Source organism: Netta rufina, assembly GCF_964035555.1.
Source record: "Netta rufina genome assembly, chromosome: 1".
In the NCBI taxonomy this organism is placed as follows: Eukaryota; Metazoa; Chordata; class Aves; order Anseriformes; family Anatidae; genus Netta; species Netta rufina.
This window is the reverse complement of record NC_140123.1, coordinates 143,486,790-143,509,239: the sequence shown is the minus strand read 5'-3', so window position 1 is coordinate 143,509,239 and position 22,450 is coordinate 143,486,790. Positions and strand designations below refer to the sequence as shown.

At 44.9% G+C, this 22,450-nt stretch overlaps 1 protein-coding gene across 6 annotated transcripts in view; it reads right to left on the bottom strand.

The window, feature by feature from the left end:
- Window positions 1-4,755, bottom strand: part of WASHC1 (WASH complex subunit 1) — a 37,118-nt gene extending 32,363 nt beyond the window's left edge. For 5 of the 6 annotated variants that reach the window (XM_084306208.1, XM_084306212.1, XM_084306210.1 and 2 more), the window contains exons 1-2: window positions 4,711-4,755; window positions 108-263 (exon numbers count right to left, since the gene is read on the bottom strand). In XM_084306208.1, the coding sequence (XP_084162334.1) occupies window positions 108-117 (10 nt within the window). In that variant the 5' untranslated portion in view covers window positions 118-263; window positions 4,711-4,755. Of the gene's footprint in view, window positions 1-107; window positions 264-2,968; window positions 3,085-4,710 lie in introns of those variants that run through there. The other variant, XM_084306209.1, reaches the window with a different exon arrangement.
- Window positions 4,756-22,450: the final 17,695 nt, after the last annotated feature.

The window sequence follows — 22,450 nt, the reverse complement described above, 5'->3', positions numbered from 1 at the left end:
CTGAAAGGAGCTGAAGACATCATGGCCAAATCTGTGTGACAAAGCTAACTCAGCTGTAAAAGCCACACCTAATCCTGTGCTCCAGGTTTAGAGGGCAAGATACTTACTCAGGTTCATCAGCCTCCCACTTCCAGCCTGGCCTTGTGGCCACTATCCTGCTAGGAACTGGCAGCAGTGGGTTCCATCACTGAAGCAATCTCACCCAGGTGATCTTGGAGGTCTCTCCCAGCCTAGATGGTTCTGGGATTCTGTCCTAGCAGCAGCTGTGGGAAAAGGAAAAGCTTTTTCTGCCACACTGGTACAAGGCCCCTGCTAACCACCAGGCCCAGTGATAAAAGCCACACGGTTCCACACATCCACGTGGCAGTCAGCACACACGCGGTACCTTGCACATCCAGGCACCACCAGAAGAACACGTTGAGCCTTAACTACAGCCCTTGGTGCCTTTTTGTGAGCTGAATCCATTCAGTGTGCAGCACATGCTTTGCTCAGCCTACTGACACGTTACTAGAAAAAGGTATTAAGGTAATGCTGTGAAGATACTCACTTCTGCAAGCAGAGAGGGAGCCTCTGGTATGAAGTCTGCATCCCAAAATCAAAGCTGTACACTTTCCGGAGGCAGAACACAACAAATAGGCTGCTTTGGAACAAAACAGCAGCTTGCTGACATGGTTTCTGTGAACTGGGTGCCTGACAGGAAAACGTCTCCCTGGACCACGGGCAATGTCAAAGCCCAACAAACACCAGTGGCTGCTTCCGTGTTTGTCCCACTCTGCTCTTCCTGGAGTACACGGCTATCTGCACGTGGTCCTTCCTGAGCACTCACAGCTATCAAAGCAAAAGCACCAGCCCGTCAAAAACCTACTCAGAAAGCTTGATCCCAGTACTTAAGGCTTCCTTCTCAAAAAGCCAAAGCTCGTTAGTAGCTTCGGCTCAGAAACTTTGATTTGAAAGCAACAGGAGCTACTGCAGCTGCAAAAGGCTTGGAGCAATGTGATGTTAAGGTAAAGACGTTACTGCTGAGTAACTAAACACACATAAACTGGAGGATTTGGTTTCCCACCAGCAGCATCGTCTCTTGGATGGGACAACCACAGGCCTGAAGCAATCCGTTAGCAGGCCTGGTGACCATTCTCAAATGCAGACAACCTCCTCCCCTAAAAACTACTCAGAGACACTTATATTTGCTGTTTTCCTACATGCTGCTCTGCCCTATCCCACTTAGCATAATGAGAAAGAGTCGAGATTTGAGATCTCAGAGTCCAGCTTTATAATAGCGTATGGCAACTCCTGGGCAAATGGCAAAATACTTAACATTTAAAGTTGGATAAAATAAAATCAAATGATATTAACTCTCCAGAAGACAGAAACGCTATTTATTATACAGCAATATTTTGTAAATAAAACCTGAGCTGTAAGGACTTAAAGAATTCAGAGGGGCACTTCAATCCTCTAAGCTCCACAAGCGAGGATGGCCTCTGAGCCACTGGTGCCTTCACAACAACCTCTCCCCCCAGCGCAGGGCTCTGCTCTGAGAGGAGCAGCCAGCGGTCCTCCCTGCCACGAGGCACCGAGCTGGCGGCTGCGGCATCTCGCTGAGGAAGCCCTGTCCTCTACGCTGAGGCTGAAAACAGCTTCCTTCAGCTAGATTCATACAGCTCACTTTGATGGACAGACGTTGATAGCTACGGCTCGTCAGATAACCTGCCCTGCTCTTGTCATCCTTGCCTCTCATCGTTAATGGAGATAACCAGGTGCTCTAATGAATAACTGCTCTTATTCTAAGGCAGCCACCTAAAATTGTCCAGAAGGACCGTGCTCGCTAATTGCCTGCCTTCTCTTTCTCCCCTTTTCTAAGAGGAGGCTAAGCAGCTAGCTTAGCTACACCTACAGCGCAGACATTGAAACAAAGGCTGAGAGTCCCAGCCCAGGCATGCTGATGCATCTCTCCATTCAGTTTCCTAAAAGGGAGCACTTCGTTTTCGTATTCCTAAACTGCTGGCTGTGCCAAAAGTCCCTTTGAGGGCCATTTCCCTGCAGTAGGATCTCTAAAATATCGGAGTGTTCCACAAGCAGGCTAGCTCAAGCACTGCTGGAGAGCTTCCTGCAGAAAACTTGGTTCAGTAAAATGAAGAGCTACTCCATTTAACTATCAGACCACAGCAACAAGTACATAACTCCAAAAGCACTGCACTTTCCTGTTAATTTTCCCTCTAATTCTGTTAAAAAACTCAACTTAACTCACCTGCAGAGAGACCTTTGCTGCAGCCCTAACCACTACCGCCATATCTTGCTCCCTCAAACCCTGACCAGCAATTTTATTATTATTTTTTTCCCCTCCTTCACTTTCAGTACTCAAAGTTCCGGAGTTTTACAGCACTCAGGCCCCATACGCACTGTGTTAGCACAGATCCTGAGATTTTTACTGAAAGTAACTGCCAAATCAGAGCAAATTCAGTACAGCAGTTCCGGCCTGGCTTATACATTCAGAAGCAAAGGGAACTGCAAGATGGCAGGAGGGGAACTCACTCACTGTAAGGAATCAAGCCTGGTTTCGTTTGCTAGATGGAATATCCCTACAGGATGGCCCGGATGACCAGAGCTGACAAAAAGCTGGGTCAAAAGAACCACCTGGAAAATCAATAGCCCGCTAAACAAAGTGCTGGATGGACTATTTTCTGGCAAAGGTTATCTTGTGAAGGGGGCTGAGCAGAGCTGATTAGTTGCAGAAATTGCTTTTTGAGTGATAAAAATGATTCTCTTCAAGCTCGTACACCATGGCCACGGGAAGTATCACAATTTCGGACATAATCTTCCTCTTCCTCTACACACTATCTTTAATCTTAAAAATAACAATAATAATAATCTGCTTTGCTTCCAGGCTTATCTCAGTACTGTTTCACCCCAGCCCTCAATTTCTGCCCTTCTCTTTCACCACTCAGGCTGGGCACGCGTTGATTACAGTTACCTGGTATTACCAAACCCAGAAGCCAGGCTGCAGAGTAATTCCCAGAGATTATCTGCTGTCCGTTTTCCTGCCAACCAACTTCAGAATTGAGAGAAAAGAACAGCACTTTTTATCTGAAGGAATGAAGATTAAAAACTCAGTTTAGATATCCGGAGTGATAGAAGAAGGACACAGGAGTAGAACAGGCTGTGCTGCTCTGGGAATGCTTCAGGCATTTTTCCGCCTGAGGGCTCTGGAGGCGCGGTGATTTCCCCCAACCAAAGCATTTCAGGAATAAAGAAGGGTATTGGGCAGCTTTTACATCCCAGCTTTGCTGCTCAGACAAGACAGACTTAATTAAATACCAGGAGAGCTTGTCAGCCCCCTGCCAACCTTCCTAACAAAAAGCCTAGTGGACACTTGACTGGAGCACCTCTGACTCCCAGGACAGGCAAAAATGCAGAAAGCCTCTACAAGGACATGCCAAAGTCAGCTTGCCTCCAGCCCTTGCCCCTGGCAAGAGCAGCAGCATCCACTCTGTTTCTTTTCACTGCTCAAGGAAGCCTCTCTTCTTCAGAGAACTGGCACGAAATAGGGTTAGTTTTTGCTTCTGCCTCATCTGTTCCAGGAATAAGGTCTACAAAGCACCGCCAGCAACACCCACTGCACAGCCCAGCTGAAAGAAATAGGTCAACTCTGGCCAACTCCTCGCTGACATTTGCCTGAACCATGTGAAGTGCCACTGCCACAGCTGGCACCATCCTACGCTCCTCGTTGGAAGCCAGACTGGAAGTGAGCGGGGTCAAGTATTAGCCTCCTCTCCCCAGCAGTGAGGAGCCTCTGGGAAAATCCAGGTGCCGCCCGACCACTCCACATTTAAACCACACCATAAAAAACAGGGAAAACCCCATCACGACGGGGCTTCTGTTCAGTACTAAAATAAATACCAACAACATTCCTCAGTGCTGGATGTGGATTCACAATGCTCCTTGCGTCCACCAGCAGCCTTCCTTTGTACGCCCAGCTCGATCTAACAGCCCCGTGATCTTTTTACCGCTGCCACTCTTTTTTTGAACATCATCACTCTTTATTTTGAACACAGAAAAATTAATACAGTAAGTGCATTTATCACAGCAGCGTTTGGGTTCGCTTGCAAGCAGCGACAACACGGCTTTATTTAACAAATAATCACACCAGCACAGCTCACCGGGCCGGGAGCGGGGCAGGCTGCCCTCGTGCAATTTGAAGGCCACACATAGTTGAACAGATTTGGCAGCACTCCAGGCAGCGAGCTGCGCTGATGCCCTGCTGGACCAGAAGCCCTTTCTATACAGTCTGTGGCGTTTGTTGAATTAGCTAATAAACCTAAATACTTGGTGATGGGAAGGAGGCAGAGCCCCCCACGACTCATCCACAAGCCGTGAGCTAACTTTCTGAGCAAGAATCGCTCAACCCACACCCCGGAGCCCTCCAGCCCTGCATCTGGGACGACTTTTTTTTGCTTTTTTCCCCTTCAGCTCCGCGCTGACCCCGGGAGCCCCTCACAGGGCTGCCAACGCGCCGCTCCCCCCCGCCCTGCCCTGCCCACCCTGAGGGCTCCCAGCCCGCCCCACAGCCCAGCGCTGACGGGCCGAGCCCGATTCCTGTCAGCAGCAGCCCCGCCGGCACCGCGCGGCCGTTAACAGTCCCCGGGCGGCCGCTAACGGTCACCGCCGCTGAGAGGAGGGGAAGGGGGGAGGGGGAGGGCCCGGCGCGCCCCTCACCTGCCGCCAGCCGGCCACACCCCGGCGACACTGCCCCGCTTCCGCCCTTACACGCGCGTCACTTCCGCCCGGCTCCGGACATTTCCTTCAGTCGCTGCGGGGTTGCGCGCATGCGCGCGCGCGCGCGCGCGGGGCGGGTGGGGCGAGGGGCGCGAGGCGCTCGGCACCCCTGAGGGGGCGGCCGCCATGTTGGGGGCCCCCAGCGCCCTCGCTGTGCCCGCTGTCTCTCCAGCGCTCACGTTTAGCGTTGGGCAATTCACATTTTGACTGTATAAAATAAAGATTTGTATAAAATAAAGATTTGTATAAAATAAAGATTTTTTTTTAAAGTATGTTCTCCTAGTCTGTTCCAGTGTCCCTTTTATACTCCCCTGTATGCAAACATTCAAGCGAGTTGCACAAATACTCATGGCAAGTGGATTTCAGTCCTGCATCAGTAAATATCCCAACCACGGTTTGAAGGGGTGTGTGCTGTACGTGATGGAGGTGTTTGCCTGCTCAGCCACGCTTCTTAGAGATTTACTCAAACAGTTGAAACTTAGCGCTATTTGAATAGCAAATACCAGATTCTGAATGCACCCAGGGAACATTTATAGCATTAAAAACAATGCGCAAAGAAAAAAAGAATGGGTAAGCCTCTTCAAACAGTGGGTATGCTTGAAGAAAGCAGGATGCTTATGCTCAAGCAGGATGATTATGCTCATGCATAATCAACTCGAAAAAGGGTAAACCCATTGCTTAAATTACCTGGTGCAGGTTTCTGGCTTGGTCCCGCTCCTTTGCAGGGTAAGCACAGCCAGCAATGCTTGCTGCAGGCTGAGGCGGAGGGACTGTCTGACACATGGACCTCTGAAGGCGATCAGCAGCCTGGCCAGGTCCATCGGCATGGAGAGCGTGAGGGCACATGGCCTCAGAGCTAAGAACCCAGTGAAGAGCTTTGAAAACTCTCCGTAAGGGAAGGAGGTTCTTGGGAATGTGAAATCCTGCCAAAAACTCAAAGCAGACAAAAAAGGAGATGTGGTGGAGTCTGAGCAAGGAGCATGTGTGTGGGTGTCGGGACCTGTCAGAAACAAAATAGGGAAGCGGATGTAAGAAGGAACAATCCAATCTATTCTGATCCATTTTTATTTATACACTGCTGACGGAAAGCCCTCGAAATGCTTTCTGCTGCTCAGATAAAAATCCAGTTCGGTGCATTTATAAAATTCAAGAGGAAGCACGAGGGGATGGCAGGCTGACGCGGCCCCTTCCCATGTCCTCCCTCCCAGCCATGCTGAGGATGAAGAAACGGCAGGTTTGCAAAATCCCTCAGTGCGAGGCAGAAAGAGAGCTAAAAGAAGTGGACAAAGGAAAGACAGAGAGATGGATGAGCAGCAGAGCAGCAGGGTACAACACAAGAAGTGACAGCAGGGTAGCGGTGGACTGGACAAACCACCAGGGAGACCCTGGTAGTGGGCGAGGTGCTGTAAATCGTCGTGAACTCCCGCGTAACCCTGTCACATATCAAACATCTTCGCTGTGCAGACGAGACCTAACTGACTGGGAATGAGTAGGTGTTAACGGCACCGAAATAATCTGGAGGCACATCAGGAGAGCGGCGGCTTTGCGCCACGCTCCGTGCAGCCGCGCAGGCAGGCTGGGGACACGTCTCCGGCTGACTGCTCGCCTCAGCCCACACAATTGGCTGCTGGAGGCTGAGCGACGCCATCCCCGGCCAGAGGAACAATGGGCGCAATTGCTTTTCTCTCCTTAATAATGTTTGCATTTCATAACATTTCGCTGCGTGATCTTCAGTGTTCCCGAGGACAGGCTCCTGCGCTGAAGCAAGTGCTGCCCTCGGGGAGCTGACTGACACCTACGGCCGCCGCGCTCTCCCTTTCTCTGCTTTGCATCAGCAAGTTGCAGCAAATGAAAATAAAACTGGGCAGTGTTTTTCTCCACTAACAAAAGGAACGCTCACAGGCATTGCTGCCCAGGGAAGGGAAGATTTAGACAGAGGTCCTTCTTCTCATCGAGTCAGTAAGATACAGTCACAGCGTGCAAAAAGAAGCACCTAGTGGTGTGTCAAGTCATGCATGACAGCATCCCATGGGCTTTGCAATTAGGAAATGCAATCACTGCTGGTTTGGAAAATGCCTCTTGTCTTTCCCAGTGTCACTGCCCAAGCTGATACCAGCAGGAGACACTGGTCAGGCTTCCTGCAAAGAGATCCTTTCAGGAACTTTATTCTGCCATGGCAGGGCAGCAGCTCATACCCTCCCTCAACCTCAGTGCAGACCTGCTTTTTCCCTCGGCCTGTGGAATAAGTGAAAGCAGATGTTTCTACCACTCTTCTTGCAGGCTGCAGAGATGCTTTATGTGCTTAGCTTTGCTGTCCGTGCTAGCTGTCTTCACTGTGAGCAGTTGGCCTGATCCAGAGCAGCTCAGGGCACTTGTTTTCTCCCTCTAGGGTGCTTATTCTGTCTGTTATTTTTTCCATCACAGTAATATTCAAGCTCTTCCGCTACATGCAGAACCCTTGAGTAAAGGCATATATTTCCTGTAGGCTAGCCTCATTGCAATAGACGCTGATCACTCATCTATTGTTGTAGCACAGCCACAAATTTATGTGCAAGAGCCAGCTCTTTTAGTTTCACATTATATTTGAACTCATTTTCACTTTTCTGAAACTGCCTTTTTCCACCAGAGTGCTTTTTCTCAAGAAAAAAATAACACCCAACCTTCAAAACATTAAATTAATTTGCTCTTTCTCTTGCTGCAGTATCTTTTACTGAGCAAAGTCACCTTGGGCAAGCAATTAGTGCCTCACTTTCCTCACTAGAAAAATGGAAACAATAATATTTTTCCACCTTTGATATCTTTAGGATGGAAAATATTGCTACTTATTATTTATTATAATGTTTTACACCCGAACTTAATAACATAAAACTCAGAACCTGAAGGGAAAATGTAGAAAGGGAAGGTGAGCAGAATACAGAGTGCTGCTGTGACTCTGTATTTTGAAGATGCTGGAAATTTCTCGTAGTCTGTTGAATAGCACTTGTCAAACATTCGAGCAAAGCTGGCTAAGTCGCTTCTGCACAAGGGCAGTGGAGGGCCAGAAAACAGATCAGATCGTCTTCTAGGCTTCCCTGCAGTTTTGCAGTTTTTTGGATCTGAGAAAGGTTTTGCTAATGCAGTTGGGCACCTGATTGAGCTCACCTAATATTTAGAAGTGTTTATGGCTCAGGTGTTGCTTCAGGTTCAACTCTTAATGTTTGTTTGTGATATTGCCTTAGAGAGCAGGCAGGATACATGAAGGTCCTGCTTCTGGGCTGGGATCCCAAGCACAAATACAGGCTGGGCAGAGAATGGGTTGAGAGCAGTCCTGAGGGGAAGGACTTAGGGTTGTTGGTTGACAAGAAGCTCAACATGAACCAGCGATGTGTGCGGCCCTGAAAGAGAACTGTCTGTTGGGCTGCATCAAAAGCAGCGAGGCCAGCAGGGAGAAAGAGGTGATTCTGCCTCTCTGCTCTGCCTTGTGAGGCCCCACCTGGAGCCCTGCGTCCAGCTCTGGGGCCCCCAGCACCAGAAGGACAGGGACCTGTGGGAGTGGGTCCAAGGGAGGCCACAAAGATGATCAGAGGGCTGGAGCACCTCTCCTACACAGACAGGCTGAGGGAGCTGGGGGTGTTCAGCCTCGAGAAGAGGAGGCTCAGGGTAGACCTCATTGCTCTCTGCAACTACCTGAAAGGAAGGTGTGGGGAGCTGGGGGTTGGCCTTTGCTCACAGATAACTAGTGATAGGACTAGAGGGGATGGCCTCAAGTTGTGCCAGGGGAGGTTCAGGCTGGCAATGAGGAGACATTTCTCCTCAGGAAGAGCAGCCAGGCACTGGGACGGGTTGCCGGGGGAGGTGGTGGAGTCACCATCCCTGGGGGTGTTCAAGGAGAGGCTGGACGTGGTGCTTGGGGACATGGTCAGTGGGTGACACTGGTGGTAGGGGATGGTTGGGCCAGATGGTCCTGGAGGTCTTTTCCAACCTGAATGATTCTATGATTCTGTGGTTCTAAGAATAACATTCAGCAATTCTGTTACCTCTGAGGTGTTCTTGTTGCAGGGGGCTGAAATAGGGAGCAACCACTTACCCTTCTGCACAAGCTTTCTTCTGACTCAGATTTGTGGAGACACTTCTCCCACACACTTCCCCCCAACTTTGTGGCCTTACCCTACTGAGGTGGATTTGGGATAAGATATCGTGCCTGTCATAGTCCCCTCCTCATCCACTTCTGCTTCTACTTCACTTTCCTCCTCCTCACCCCAGACTCACAGCTTGAAGCACCACTTGCCAGCATCACGCTACTTACTCGTCCTAAGTGCCAAAGCCCCTCTGGCACCCCGTGCCCGCGCTGTCCATTGGACTGCAGGTTCTCCAGGGCACAAACTGCTGCAGTGTTGTGTGCAGTGCTCAGGCTGTGGCAGTTTGCATATTCACAGTAATTGCCTTAGCTCACTTAAAAAGAATAGAAAAAAAAAAAAAAAAAAAAAAAAAAAGCACATTTATGAAATAATGGTACATCTGAGGAAGAAGGTAAACAAAAATATACAAGAAAATCCTTGGGGTGGAGCACAGAAGAGGAAGGCATTTCATGCACAGTCTTTTATTTTGTGGTTCCTTTCCACATCCCCACGGCACCCCCCAACCACGTGAGTCCTGAGCAGGGCTGACCTTGCTGAACATGTGAGATCTGACGAGAGCACAGCACACAGCAGGATGGCTGCAGGCTAATGCTTTTATTTTTGTAACCATGTATTCCTAAGAGCGTGGTAACAGGAGTTAGGGATCAAATCCATGCTTCTTGCGTAACTGAACAGAGTATTCCCGCTAGGCCACCTGGCAAGAGATCAAACATCCTATACCAGGCCTTAAAAAAAAAAAAAAAAAAAAAAAAAAAAAAAAAAAAGGCAAGAAATACTAAGAACAGTCATCCATAAGAGAAAAGCAACAAGTATTCTAAGGCACCCCCATAACCATGCCCCTAGAAGGCACAAAGGGCCAAAGGACTTGGTTTTTGAAGTCAACACACACGAGACTGACAGCAGCTACACATGCTCTGAAGCACCAACCCTTCTCCACCTTATCCCCCATACAAACTCTTTCCAATCCAACCTTACTGAACATTGGCTCAGGCTCCCAAGCCCACTGCTGGGCTGCTCTTACATTGCTATAACAGAGTTAGGACTTGCCATGACCTGACTAATCCCCTTCTGCCACCTGAAGAAGAGGTTAACCCAAGAACTAAGGAGCCAGCTACATCTACTGATTCACCATGTTAGCAAGCCATCATTAACATTGTTCTCTGGATTCTGACCATCTCTACCAAGGTCCTTTAGAGCTATGTGGGTGCTAAACATTAGACCTTACTCCAAAAAACTTTTTTTTTTGGCTATTCTGAAAGACTCAAATAAACATCAGCATTCTGATGAAAATTCACTGCACTCTTCCCACACAGCTTTGTACCTGACTCTTTTTTCCTTTATTTTCTTTCTTTCTCTCTCTCTCTCTCTCTCTCTCTTTTTCTTTTTCTTTTTTTTTTTTTTTTTTTAAAACTGCTGGACTTTCAATTCCTAAAGGAAAAAAAAAAAAAGGAATGGAATTTTCAAGAACATTTCTTCCTCTTTTTAAATAGCTCTCTTAAAAATTCATATTTTTCAAATCACGTATATTTAAACCAGGAACTTTTAATAGCATTTTATCAGCTTCCTGCATTAGCTCCAATGTTTTTAAATGTACATTTTAATGCTTCAAGACATAAGTCATTGTTGGATGCAAATTAGGGGATTTCTGAATATATCTGGAAAGTTAATAAAAACGAGAAGCATGAAAAGAGATGCAAGACCCTACATTAAAGATTATAGTTAAATATAACTGGATAGAGAAAGATGTTACATTAAAAGCCTACTCAAAATATTAGTATATATTAAGAGTCTACTGACAAATGTTTGTTGAAATAGTGACAGCAGGACATTATAGGACAGTCTGTTTTTGTTCCAAACAGAATAGGGGGAGAAAGGGAGGGAGAAAAAGCAAAAAAAAAGTAAGCTTTGATGAAATAATTCATTTTAATTATTGTCACCACCATTTAGAGCTCAGTCCTGCATCATTTAATTGTACTTTTGACATTGCCTCCCAGAAGCATATTTCAGAAAATGAAGTAATATGTGGCAAAAAAAAAAGCACTAAAAAAATTCCTTTAATAAAAGCTTGTTCCTGCAGAGTTAGTTTCAAGCTGGAAACAATTTTTCATCTTTTCAAATATAAAAACTAAATAAAAGAAATCAATAATCTGTGGGAATAAGACTCACCTCTGTGAGAAGAAGTTCATCCAAACTCTTTGCTCTCAGCGGCAAGCTCCTAGTTAAGAATTTAAGTGGGTGTTCAAATGGCTGGTTTGGCTGAATAGTTGTTTATTTGATGCAGTTGTTGCACCTAAAAATTAAAGTCTGGTTTTACCCCAAGTCAACCCCCAAACAAACTTATCAGTGCATTTGGTAAATCAAAAACAAACAAACACAGCTTTAGGGTAAATTGTTAGTTGTCTGTTTGTTTGGGACCAACTATAATTCTCCCACTGTTTTGCAGATACGTGTAATCAAAGCAAAGGACTATAATCACAGGAGAACTTAGGCATCACCTTCTTCAGAGAAGATTTTCCAATTTCTACCCAACTGGAGACCTAGTGAAAACTTGGAATTCTTATGTGAAATACGTTAATTCTGAATGAGAAGTGAAATACATATTAAACATTTCCAGTGGTGTTATTACTCTTGCATTTCAACCTTTCAGAGCCTTTCCATTGCTCTTAAGTATTCACATGAAGTTATTTCATTTCAAAGCCTACCGTATTAGGCTATTACAATTCCTTTATGCTGCAGGCCAAATTTCCTGGTGGTCCTGTATTAACAGCACTGCAATAACTGTATGCCAAGGTGCCATGTTAATCTCACAACATTCTTCTCTAGAAATAATGAATTTATTTTGTATCTGCATTATAACGTCAGGTCCTTCTTAGCTCTGTTTTGAAGAGCTACAGGTATAACCTTCCTGCTTATTCACAAAGCAGTAGGATATGCTTTCACCTCAGCCTTTAATTCTCTCTCACTCCTCCCTTTTAGGGATATGTCAACAAGCCAAAATAATATTGTATGCTACACGACATTCATTTTAACAGTGAGAATCTTGTCATTGTTCCATAAAAGAATCAGTGCATTTATTTAATAAATATTTCTAACAGTGCTTTTATGTGCTAGCTAAACTGTGTAGCTCATTCTTCTTTTAAGGTTAAGCATCAATAAATAACTACCCCTTGTATTTATTTATTCCCTGCTCTTGGGAGAAGACAGAAGGCTTAGCAAAAAACACACCCTCAAAACTCACAAGTCTGGAGAGTTTCATACAGACTGGAGCCCGAGAAAGGGGGAAAAGGGTTTGTGCTCCAGTGCTAATGCTTCTTCCCTGAGAAATGGACTACATTTGCGTCCTACATTGTGGACTACACTACATCCGTGCCACCTCTGTGGTATGTGACACGGTTCTGTTGTGGTCCATCTCAGCATCCTGATCAGGAACTGCTGAAACAGAAGGGCTGTACCTGGGTGATGGCACAGGACTCTCCCCTCTCTTCCTACCAGCCTTAGGACTTCATCTGTGAAACTGGGATATCCAAACAATTTGTTGGGGAAAAAAAAAAAAAAAAAAAAAGTATTTTGGCATTCCTATCTTGTCCTCATTGTTTTAAATGTCCATAATGTTCAGTGAGAGCATTTAAAATTCACAAATAATTTTGCATTGACTGAGTGCTTATTTTGGCAAATTAACAATTTATGACAAACAATTAACTACATCAGTTTCACTGTGACCTTCTGTAGTGGGTGAGCACATCCACTAAAATGAGCCAGGAACAAAGAATTTTCAGCAGGAAGGAAGATAGGATGCCAGCCAAACTCCGAATCTCTCAGTTTAGGCTGAGTTTCAATCAAAACCAAAGACATGATCTCAAATCCATACTGATCATGAATATGTCCCGCTGGATGCCAAGAATCAAGGCTGAGCCCCAAAATCCAATCAGGTTGTTCAGGCAGCCCTCTCTATCCGTTTTTGTCAGAGCATTTTGCTGCCAGGCAGGGATGCTGTGCTGGAATTGCAGTGACAAGCTGCATCCTGCTCTGACTGCCGAGACCGCACAGGTCTGACTGCCTTGGGGCAGTCCTGCCTTTAAAAGCAGGCGGTGATGGATGTGGTGGTGTACGGGGAGGGGGCCTTCCAGCCGTGACCTTTCCAGCAGGCAGGGAAGTAGGCTAAGCACAGAGTGGGCCAGGACAGGTCAAGTCAAACAGCATTAGGAGCAAGAAGCTGGCCTGTGAGGAAAAGAAGCAAAGGACTCAGGACCTTCAAAACAAACAAACAAACAAAACAAAACAGCTGCGAGTAGGAAAGAATATCTGAAAGGATGAGAATGGATGATCACAAAGGAAGAGGAGGAATTTGTTTGGGCTTGAAATGAGTGAGAAGGACTTACCAGAAAACAAATAAGAATATAAAACAGCTACAAGAATATCCCTTAAAATTCAGAGTGACCTGGCAGTTATGGAGCATTGGCTCCAGCAGGGATGAGGGGCAGCCCCTTCTCTTTATCGTGCTGAGTAGTATTTACAGCTGACGGCTCCTGATTTTATTTAGGACATTATCCCCGATAGCCATGCAAACTGTGGCACGTTGTTCCACATTGACTCACTGCTACTTCAGAACCACTAGAAAAGCAACGCAGACATCACTCAGGGCGAGAGCTTGGCTCCCACTAAAGTCAATGAGAGCTTCACTCTCTGGCTTTACTGTCATGTAGCGAACCGTTGCCTTTAGCTCTGCATTTCCCATAAAAGAGCATTTGCACTTTCCAGGAGCCTGCTGAATGAACGGTCTGATGGCTGCAGCATCGCTGTTCAAGCAGGGACACGTCCCAGTCAGAGCTAGCTACCAGTTCGGCTGAAGCAGCAGTAACGCCACTGGAAGTGCCAGCAAGGATGAAGAGGGTTAATTAGCACGGCGGTAAAAATGCCAGCAGTTGCCAGAATCTCATCTCCACGTGGGCTCCCATCACAGTAACTCCTTGGGTTTAGCTGAGCCTGCAGGAGCAATGATGAGGTAGTTTTTGCTCCTACTCCTCTTTGGAGCCCCAGCCAGGACAGGCAGACTGTCACGCTGAGAGTGTTACGGTCTCTCTGAATACAACCAGGCTGCTTGGCCTTGAGCATGCAGCATTGCCTGCACGGAAGGGATGGAAATACAACAAATTAATGCCCCAAACCACATTGTTTCAGTCACATGCAGGTTTTTGGTTTTGTTTTGTTTGTTTGTTTTCTACACCTGTTCTATTCAGCTTGGTATAATACTGCTTATGTCCTGAAATCTATGCTGTGAAACACAGGGTGTACATTACGGAAGAATTCCTGCTGCTGCTACAGCCCAGCCTCTCCATTTCCAGAAGCTTGGGACTGTATATCCATCACCTGCCTGATGCGTTAGTTCCAGGTTTGCAACGAGAAACAACTTTTTATTTAGCTCCTCCTGAAAACGGACTCGATGTCACTTTTTAACCTCACTGGCTTCATTCTGCAACCACCAGGGTGAAAGAATACTATGTCCCCCCCCTTTTTTTTTTCAAGAGAGCAAAGCTCATGGAGTATCAACAGAGTGTATCTGTATCTGAAAGACCGATAAAAGTACACAACTGCAGGCAGCTGCTCCAGTTAGACAGACTTTTGTGCATGGCCTGAACCCACTGACTTCAAAATGATGTCTCATGTGCCTGCTTGCCTGGAGCAGCTTATAGGATTGGGGTCAGAGTTTCAGATACCAGGGGAAGCCTCTCCCTCAGCCCTGCCTCCATTTTTTTCTTATGATCATCATATTTCTATCATCTTTAGTAGCACTAATGCAGCCTGATCCCTCTAAACTGTCATACTGGTAGAAAAGGAAAATATGTTCGTCTCTTCTCTCCTTCTTCCTACTCTCTCTCTCTCTCTTAAAAACCTGTTAGGTATGATGACCTGCATGAGAGAGCTGGATTTATTTGGGGAGATTCGGCTGCTAATTCATATGTACTAGGACTGAGAGACACGATCTGAATTTGGGATATCTGTCTATTAATAATCAGTTTGTTATCTTAATAAATATTTGTGATGTGTTTATCTGACATAGATGACATGTTTATTATTACAAATAGGCTTATTGGTCATGATTCACATCGGTCTCTATTATTTTGGACTGTTTTCATTTATCTGTAGGCAGCTCATGCTGTTTTATATATTCTGTCACAGTTGGTTGTGTTTTGCCTTTTTGTGCTGATCTCTGTAAAAAAACACAAAAACACAGCACATAGGAAATTAAAAAACAATGAGAATGTTTCCAAAATCGTCGCTGTATCACATCCATCCAGCAGTAATTTAAATGTGTATGAAACAGAGTACAAACCTAGGCAGATGGGAAGCTTTTAAACAAAACATAACTTAAGACATCAGCAAATGACACTGGCTACTTTGGGATACAGACCTGAAACTAAGACAGAGTCAATGGAAGGACTAGTTTTGTCTTTTGACCCAGGGCCAGGTACCTACAGGCTCCTGTGCTGTGAGATCTGTGGAGGGAGGGTCCCGTTTGCACATGTGGCCTCAATCCCTCATTCAGGTATGTGATGCTGCCATCATTCCTCAGTTCTGTACAGAAAGCGTGCCAGGTAAGTACAACTGGAACAAAACTCTGGGACTCCCTGCTACAGGGTGATGTAGGTGCTAAAAATTCAGACAGGCTCAAAGGGAGACCAGTCAAGCTGGTAGAAATGTACTGAGGGGCTTTTTATTGCACGGATATCAGCTCCGGCTCAGGAATTCTGTTTGGAGGCATATCTGGGGAAAGTATCACTTTGTGCTGCTCCCACTGTAGTTCTCTTTCCTAGGTATCTGCTTTTGGCTGATAATTTATATGTTCTTAAGGTCTTACACAGTGGATTTCAACCTAACTATTAACTCTTTTGAGTCTTCCTTTCAACCACACTCTGCATGTCTTTATGTCAAACATTCAGCCAATCTCTCCAGTTTACCGAGAAACACTTCGGAAACCTCCTGTCCTCACCCCTCCCTGCCTGCTTCTGAACATTCACTTCTCTTTCACAGCTTCTACAGCAGTCTTGCCCTGCAGACCAAACATCAGCCTGCCCCCTGCCTAGTTCTGCTCACCCCGATGACTAACAGGCTATTCATCCCTCACCCTATCAATTCTGCATGTTTCCCTACGTATCATGTTTCCCAATCCCCATCAATTTTCATTCCCTTGTCCTTTGATGAGAACTCCTCTTCCTTTGCCATTTCTTTCTGCACCTTCCCAAGATTAGTGCTGCAGAGAGTGCTGCAGGGCAAAGAAGTAACTCAACTGTCATCTCTGCATGGGACAGAAATAAGGAGCAGAGCTGCTGTGAGCTTTTGTTTTTCCTTTTTTTTTTTTTTTACTTTCTTCCATCCTTTAAAAATGAGTGTAGTGTTGTTTGAGAAAATACTTACGCCCACTCTCTGAAAAGGTCTGATAGGATGCTTTTACGTGGGGAAACAGGCAAATATAGTAACCAGCAAATCAGCAGGGAATTTATCTCTGGCCAAATTAAAATATTGTAAGGTTATAGCAGTATAGCAGTTGCTTTGTTACTAGATTCACTTCAACCACTGCCAGAATCCCACCACTTGTGAAGAAATTCACAAGACCAAGTAGCATGCACCCAGAGCCCGTGTGTAATCATCACACCTTCCTTGTGTTAAGCTAAGACACACTACACAAAAGCTAGAGCTGTGTTCTGCCATTATCTGACCCACCTCCTGCCTTCTGCAGCTGGGCCCTCCAAAGCAGAGTGGTCCCTTGTGTCCTTTGCCAGAGGCCGTGCCGTCAGAGGCTGGGCTGTATGGAGTCAGTTGCAGGAGTGTGGATGGTGGCAGCTGTCTGAAGCAATTCCATCATGTTCCTGAAAGAAGAGTCAGAAGCAAGTTCTTTCAGTTTTGAGTCACAGGTTCTCCCTTTTGGCTCTTCATTTGCTCCTTAAAATTCTTTTGGACGCTAAAATACACCACAGAAATATTTATCACAAGTCAGCATGTCTGAGCACAAGCGATCCTATTGATAAGCAAATTTGAAGGCCAAGGTTAACCTGAGCAGAAGCCTGACCCCATAAATAATGAGCAGCAAGTCAGGAACACAGAGACCTCTTCAGCAAACATTTGGCCTGCCTCTAGGTGGACCACACTGTTCATCAGCAAATATGAAGAATTACCTCAAAATCCAAAAGAATGACTTAACTTTTTAAAAAATGGTATCATTTAAAGAGTTCAGTCTGTTTAGCTTACTAAAAATAATGATATTATTCATTATATATCAGGTAGATATCAGGTGATCTGATCAGTCACCTTCAAGGAGAGAAAAGCTTTGGGACTAGAGAGCTCTTTATCCTAGAGGAGAATTGTGTAAATACTCATGGCAGGAAAGTAAAAAGCATAGATTCAAATGAGAAAAACATTCCAACTTGTCAATACTGACAGGGATTAACTACTGGGACACAATATCAAGGAATGAGACAGGTTCTTTACCTTTTACTACCTTCATAGTTGCATCAGGGGCATTTCTGGAGATAGTTTGTTCATACACTCAAGTTCCAGTTTCAATGGCTGCATGGGATTACATGGTATGTAGTGCGTCAGGCCAGATGCTTTATTGATTTGTCCTGGCCTTAATTTCCCTGAAAAGTCAGCATCTGCTTACCCCTGTTACGTAACAGGAGCACAGACCAAGCAAGCCACTCTTTCAAGGTGAAACAGGACGCCGCTCTGGGGCTGCAAGCAGAAAGCACAGAGTGGAGAGCAGTGCTCCCTCTACTTCAGATGAGCATTGCCTGAAGGCAGGAGGAGCCCTCTGGCAGCCTGGGTTTGCTTCTGCGCCTAAAGGCCAGGTGGTATAGTCGGCACTCTTACCCACGCTCTGTAACCTGAAATCTGCAACAAGGTGAACTTTCTCTCTCATGTTATGGCTGTCAAATTGTTAATTCACACGGGTATCACAGAATCAGAAGCAAAGGGAAAATATCTTGTTCTAGAAACCGAACATAAAATGCTGAGATGTGGTAAGGATGAATACTTCGGTTTCTTTCATTACATTTTTTTTTTCTCTTCAGTGGAGTACAGCTAAGCTGACATATAAATATATTAAACAGCTGCTCATCAGAAAAATGCTATATTGTAGCCTTAACTGAAATTTATTCTGTTCATGGATTTTTTAATTTTTATTTTCTTGACTATATTTGATCTCTGCTACTGCAGAAAAATTTTCTACTTGGACTATGAGTTTCGACTTAACATTTTTCCATTCCTTTTTATTCCCCCCCCCCCCCCCCCCCCCCCGTGTATATTATGCAAGGTCAGATCACACAAACTTGTCTCATCTGAAAATCCCTGTTTAATTCAGTGGGACTGGTCAGATAGGATTTGGAGAATCATGCTCATATTCCACCTTTTTCACTTTACTGCAGTATTTACAAAAGACTCAAAAACTGTCAGTTCAAACAAAAACCTGACTGACACTGAATAAATGTCTCTGCATAGCTTTTGCTCTCTAAAATTAATCAATTAAGTGGGCAAAGCTTCACTGCATGAAAAAGACAGGAGATAATGTAACATTCAGCAACATTAAAAAGGCAAATGCATTCCTAAGAGGGACTTTGATTCCTTTTAAGTTGCAGTAAATAATGCAAGGTTGCAATAGCACATTTCAGATATACTCAAGATTTTAAAATGTGTCAAAACTACACATCTCAGCTAAGGCTACAATACCGAATTTGTACCTTTTTCTTGATGAGCAGCTGTTTTAAAATATTTATATGTCGGCTTAGCTGTACTCCACTGAAGAGAAAAAAAAAAAAAAGAAGCAATGAAAGAAACTGAACTTATCACATCTCGGCTCTTTATGTTTGATTTATAGAACAAGATATTTTCCCTTTGCTTCTGATTTTTTGATACCCGTGTGAATTAACAATTTGACAGCCATAACATGAGAGAGGTGGTTCATTTGGTACAGATTTCAGGCTACAGAGCGTGGGTAAGAGTGCCGACTATACCGCCTGGCCTTTAGGTGCAGAAGCAAACCCAGGCTGCCAGAGGGCTCCTCCTGCCTTCAGGCAATCCTCATCTGAAGTAGAGGGAGCACTGCTCTCGACTCTGTGCTTTCTGCTTACAGCCCCACAGCAGTGTCCTATGTGATTGTGGGCAACACATTTGACTTGGTCTTTGCTTCAGTTTATCCATCTATTTAACAGGTGTAAGTAGATACTGACTTGGCTTAGTCTCAGGATGGTGAAACATCTCTCATTGATCTGAATAGTTTTGGATGAGGCCTTAAGTGAAAGAAGCCTGACTGAAAGAAGCATTTAGGAGATGCAGATTTTTTTTCCCACCCATGAATTATGCATGAGTACATTGTGATTGTCTTGATTCTATCCTCTATTTTGAAATTATTCATCTAATTCCTTCAGAAAATTTTTGGTCTGTAGGCTGTTTGCAAGTAGTTTTGAGAATTTCTACTTAAGCAGCTGCTAACTTCCAGGTGGGGGTGGGAAAGACCCATCTTCCCCCCAGAAAGTAGAATGGACAGGTGTCAACATAAGACTGTGATCATTCCCCTTCCCTTCCCTTCCCTTCCCTTCCCTTCCCTTCCCTTCCCTTCCCTTCCCTTCCCTTCCCTTCCCTTCCCTTCCCTTCCCTTCCCTTCCCTTCCCTTCCCTTCCCTTCCCTTCCCTTCCCTTCCCTTCCCTTCCCTTCCCTTCCCTCTTTAATTCATTTTTTTTAAGAGTATGTTATGCTTCTGTATGTTCTTCTTATCCTTCTTAAGAACTGGATGAGGATGGACACAGTGGGAAACACCACTGGGTGTAGTGCTTTCACTCAAAATTCTGCCACAGGTTAAGGTCAACAGAAAGAAGGGGAGAACATGTTAGGTTAACTAAGGTGGGTTGGCCAACATTAAATCTGCCATTCCTTGAGCTCCAAGGACTTGACCTTGTACACCAACAATCTATGTTGTATTCAGGTATCCTTGTACAAAATTCTCCTCCTAAAACAGAGACAATAGTAATAAATGCCTTATAAAAGTATGTATAAAAATCAACCAACCAATGAAAAAAAAAAAAAAAACAACCCACAAAACTATCATAAACTTATGATAATAAGACCACAAAATCATAGCTGGGAACCTAAGCTGTGTTCCCTGCTTCTCTGACTGATAATACTTTGGATACTGAATACCGGTAGAAAGTCATTACCTTGCAAGCCCTGGACCAGGTACGTGCTGGGGAACAAGATCAATGTGAGAAATGGAGAGAACTGCCTGGGTTTCTTGTGAGAAGCTCCTGTCCAGGAGAAGATGTAATTGTGAGGAAGGAAATGCCTTGAACAGAATCTCAAATGGAAAAACACGTGAAGTCCCTACCGGCCAGAAGGCTGGAGCAATTTGCTTGCATCAAGTTTCGGTGAGCTGTTGCAAATTGAAGAGGGATTAGAACCTCTCAGAAAAAAGTTACAAGAACACTCTGCAGTATTTTTTTTCTGCAGATGAAACACCTGAAGATGTTACTACCTTCTGTGTCATGTATGCCTATTAATATACTAATTTATTGCTTCACTCTACTCTGACTGAAGTAAATATCTAAATAAATATAAAATTCAATCCTGTAATATTAGACCTTTCCATGAAATCCAAGGGCTTGACTCATTTGCATTTTGCTTTGTTTATATAATGCATGCTTATTTTAATTACTATTGCTGCACTTTAATTGTAATTCTCTGTGCAATGCCCGAGCACCTTGCTAAGTGGATAAGGGAAGCACTTTATTCCATAATAACATAATTAATCCATTATTATTCATTATTATTTTTTTTCTGGAATGGACTGAAAAGAATCAGGACTTTGAAAAACACAATACCAACAAATTATCTACAGCGAAAATAATTTTAACAGAATTCATACTTTCATCATCTTCACCATTGTTTTCCTCTTGATATCATCTCTCCTAAACAGAGGAGCAGCAGCATTTAATGACCTGAAGATTGGGCTAAATGCCAAGGATGCTCAAAATCAGAGATCACCCCCCCCCTCCCTGTCCTCTGCCCCGCTTCCTGCGTGGCCTTGGACAAGTCATTTAATCACTCTGTGGCACCATTTCCCTGTTTCTGGTGGCTGCCATCCTAGCATTCACCTTCAACGGAACAGTAAGGTTTACTTCACTAATGTGCAGAGCTTTGCAAATGATATATACGAGGTACTGTGGCAGCGTAATCAAAGGGACACAATGATGGCTGGATAAAAGAGGAGGCGTTTCCTAGCTATGCGGGATTCTTGCTTACCGAGCAAAAGAAGACATTCAATTTCTTCTGATATCCTTGCAGATTCCTCTTGAATGAATACCCTCTCTTCATTGAATTTTCTTATTACGAAGGATTATGCAACCCTATTACCTCTTGAAATTTTGTAAGTAGATCCCTGCATAGTCTTTCATGTTAGGCACAAAAGCATTGTGCTGCATTTCCCTTTGGCACACGCTCTCTGTAGAAACCTGGAAGGTCAGGGCTTGTCTTACCATTTTTGTCTGCCAGTTCCTAGACCCACACAGAAAACTGGTTTCTTTCTGATTCTCCTAGCTCATTCATTTTAAACTTACCAATCTATGGCTGTAGGTCCTTGTCTGTTTTATTTATGACAAAAAATTAAGAGTAGAAACTGGGCTAATGAGGCTGGCCAAGCAAATAAAGGCTGCAAAAAAAGTGAATAAATATGTCAAGTCCATTCCACACAGTAAAATTCACGTTGCCTGATGAGCATTCAAGCACCATGACACAGGACTTCCAAGCTGTATGGCCTCATCCCTGGTCTTCCACACCAGGACACATTTTCTCGTTAGTTACTATTACCTTACGAATACGTACCGCAGCCTGTCGTACTGTATATGGATAGGCCAGCACGATGTTTATGGCCCTTATTTCGTCATTGCTTTTACCCAGGTGGGCAGAAAAGGAACCTTATGTCCAACACGAAGATAGAAATGCGCACAGAGCTAGCCCCTAAGTGCTGAAACAGCCTGTTCCATCCTGCAAGAGAAACAATCCCTGCCTAAAGTCTCTCCTAATGAGGACAAGGAAGCTCTCTTATCTTTGTGTGTGTGTGTGTGTATACACCAATGTACCCACAGCCATCCCATGTTCCTTCCCAGAGTGTACCCATGCCAAAAGTACATTATTTCCTCTGGTTTCCCTGGACTCCATTCCTGTGAGATAGGACTGAGCTGATGCTGCTCAGCAGTGTATCTTGAAAGGAGGCAGCATACCAGCACAGTCTCCAAAATGATCATTTCTACGCTTACCCCAAAATATCTTAGGTGCTTTCATCTCCCCTGTGTTTCTGCGTATGCCTTTTCACGTTCCCCTACAACCATCTCTCACCTTGCTACACAACACCGGTTCCTGTTCAGCCGGCCCCCCCTCACAAGACATTAATGGCACAGCAGGCAGTGAGGTGGAGAAAGGTCTCTCTTAAATTTTTCCATTAAAATCGTAAGTGTGTGGGATTTGAGTGCTCTTAGAGTTCACTCCAGGGTCTTCCCCTGACACAGGGGACATACGGCAAT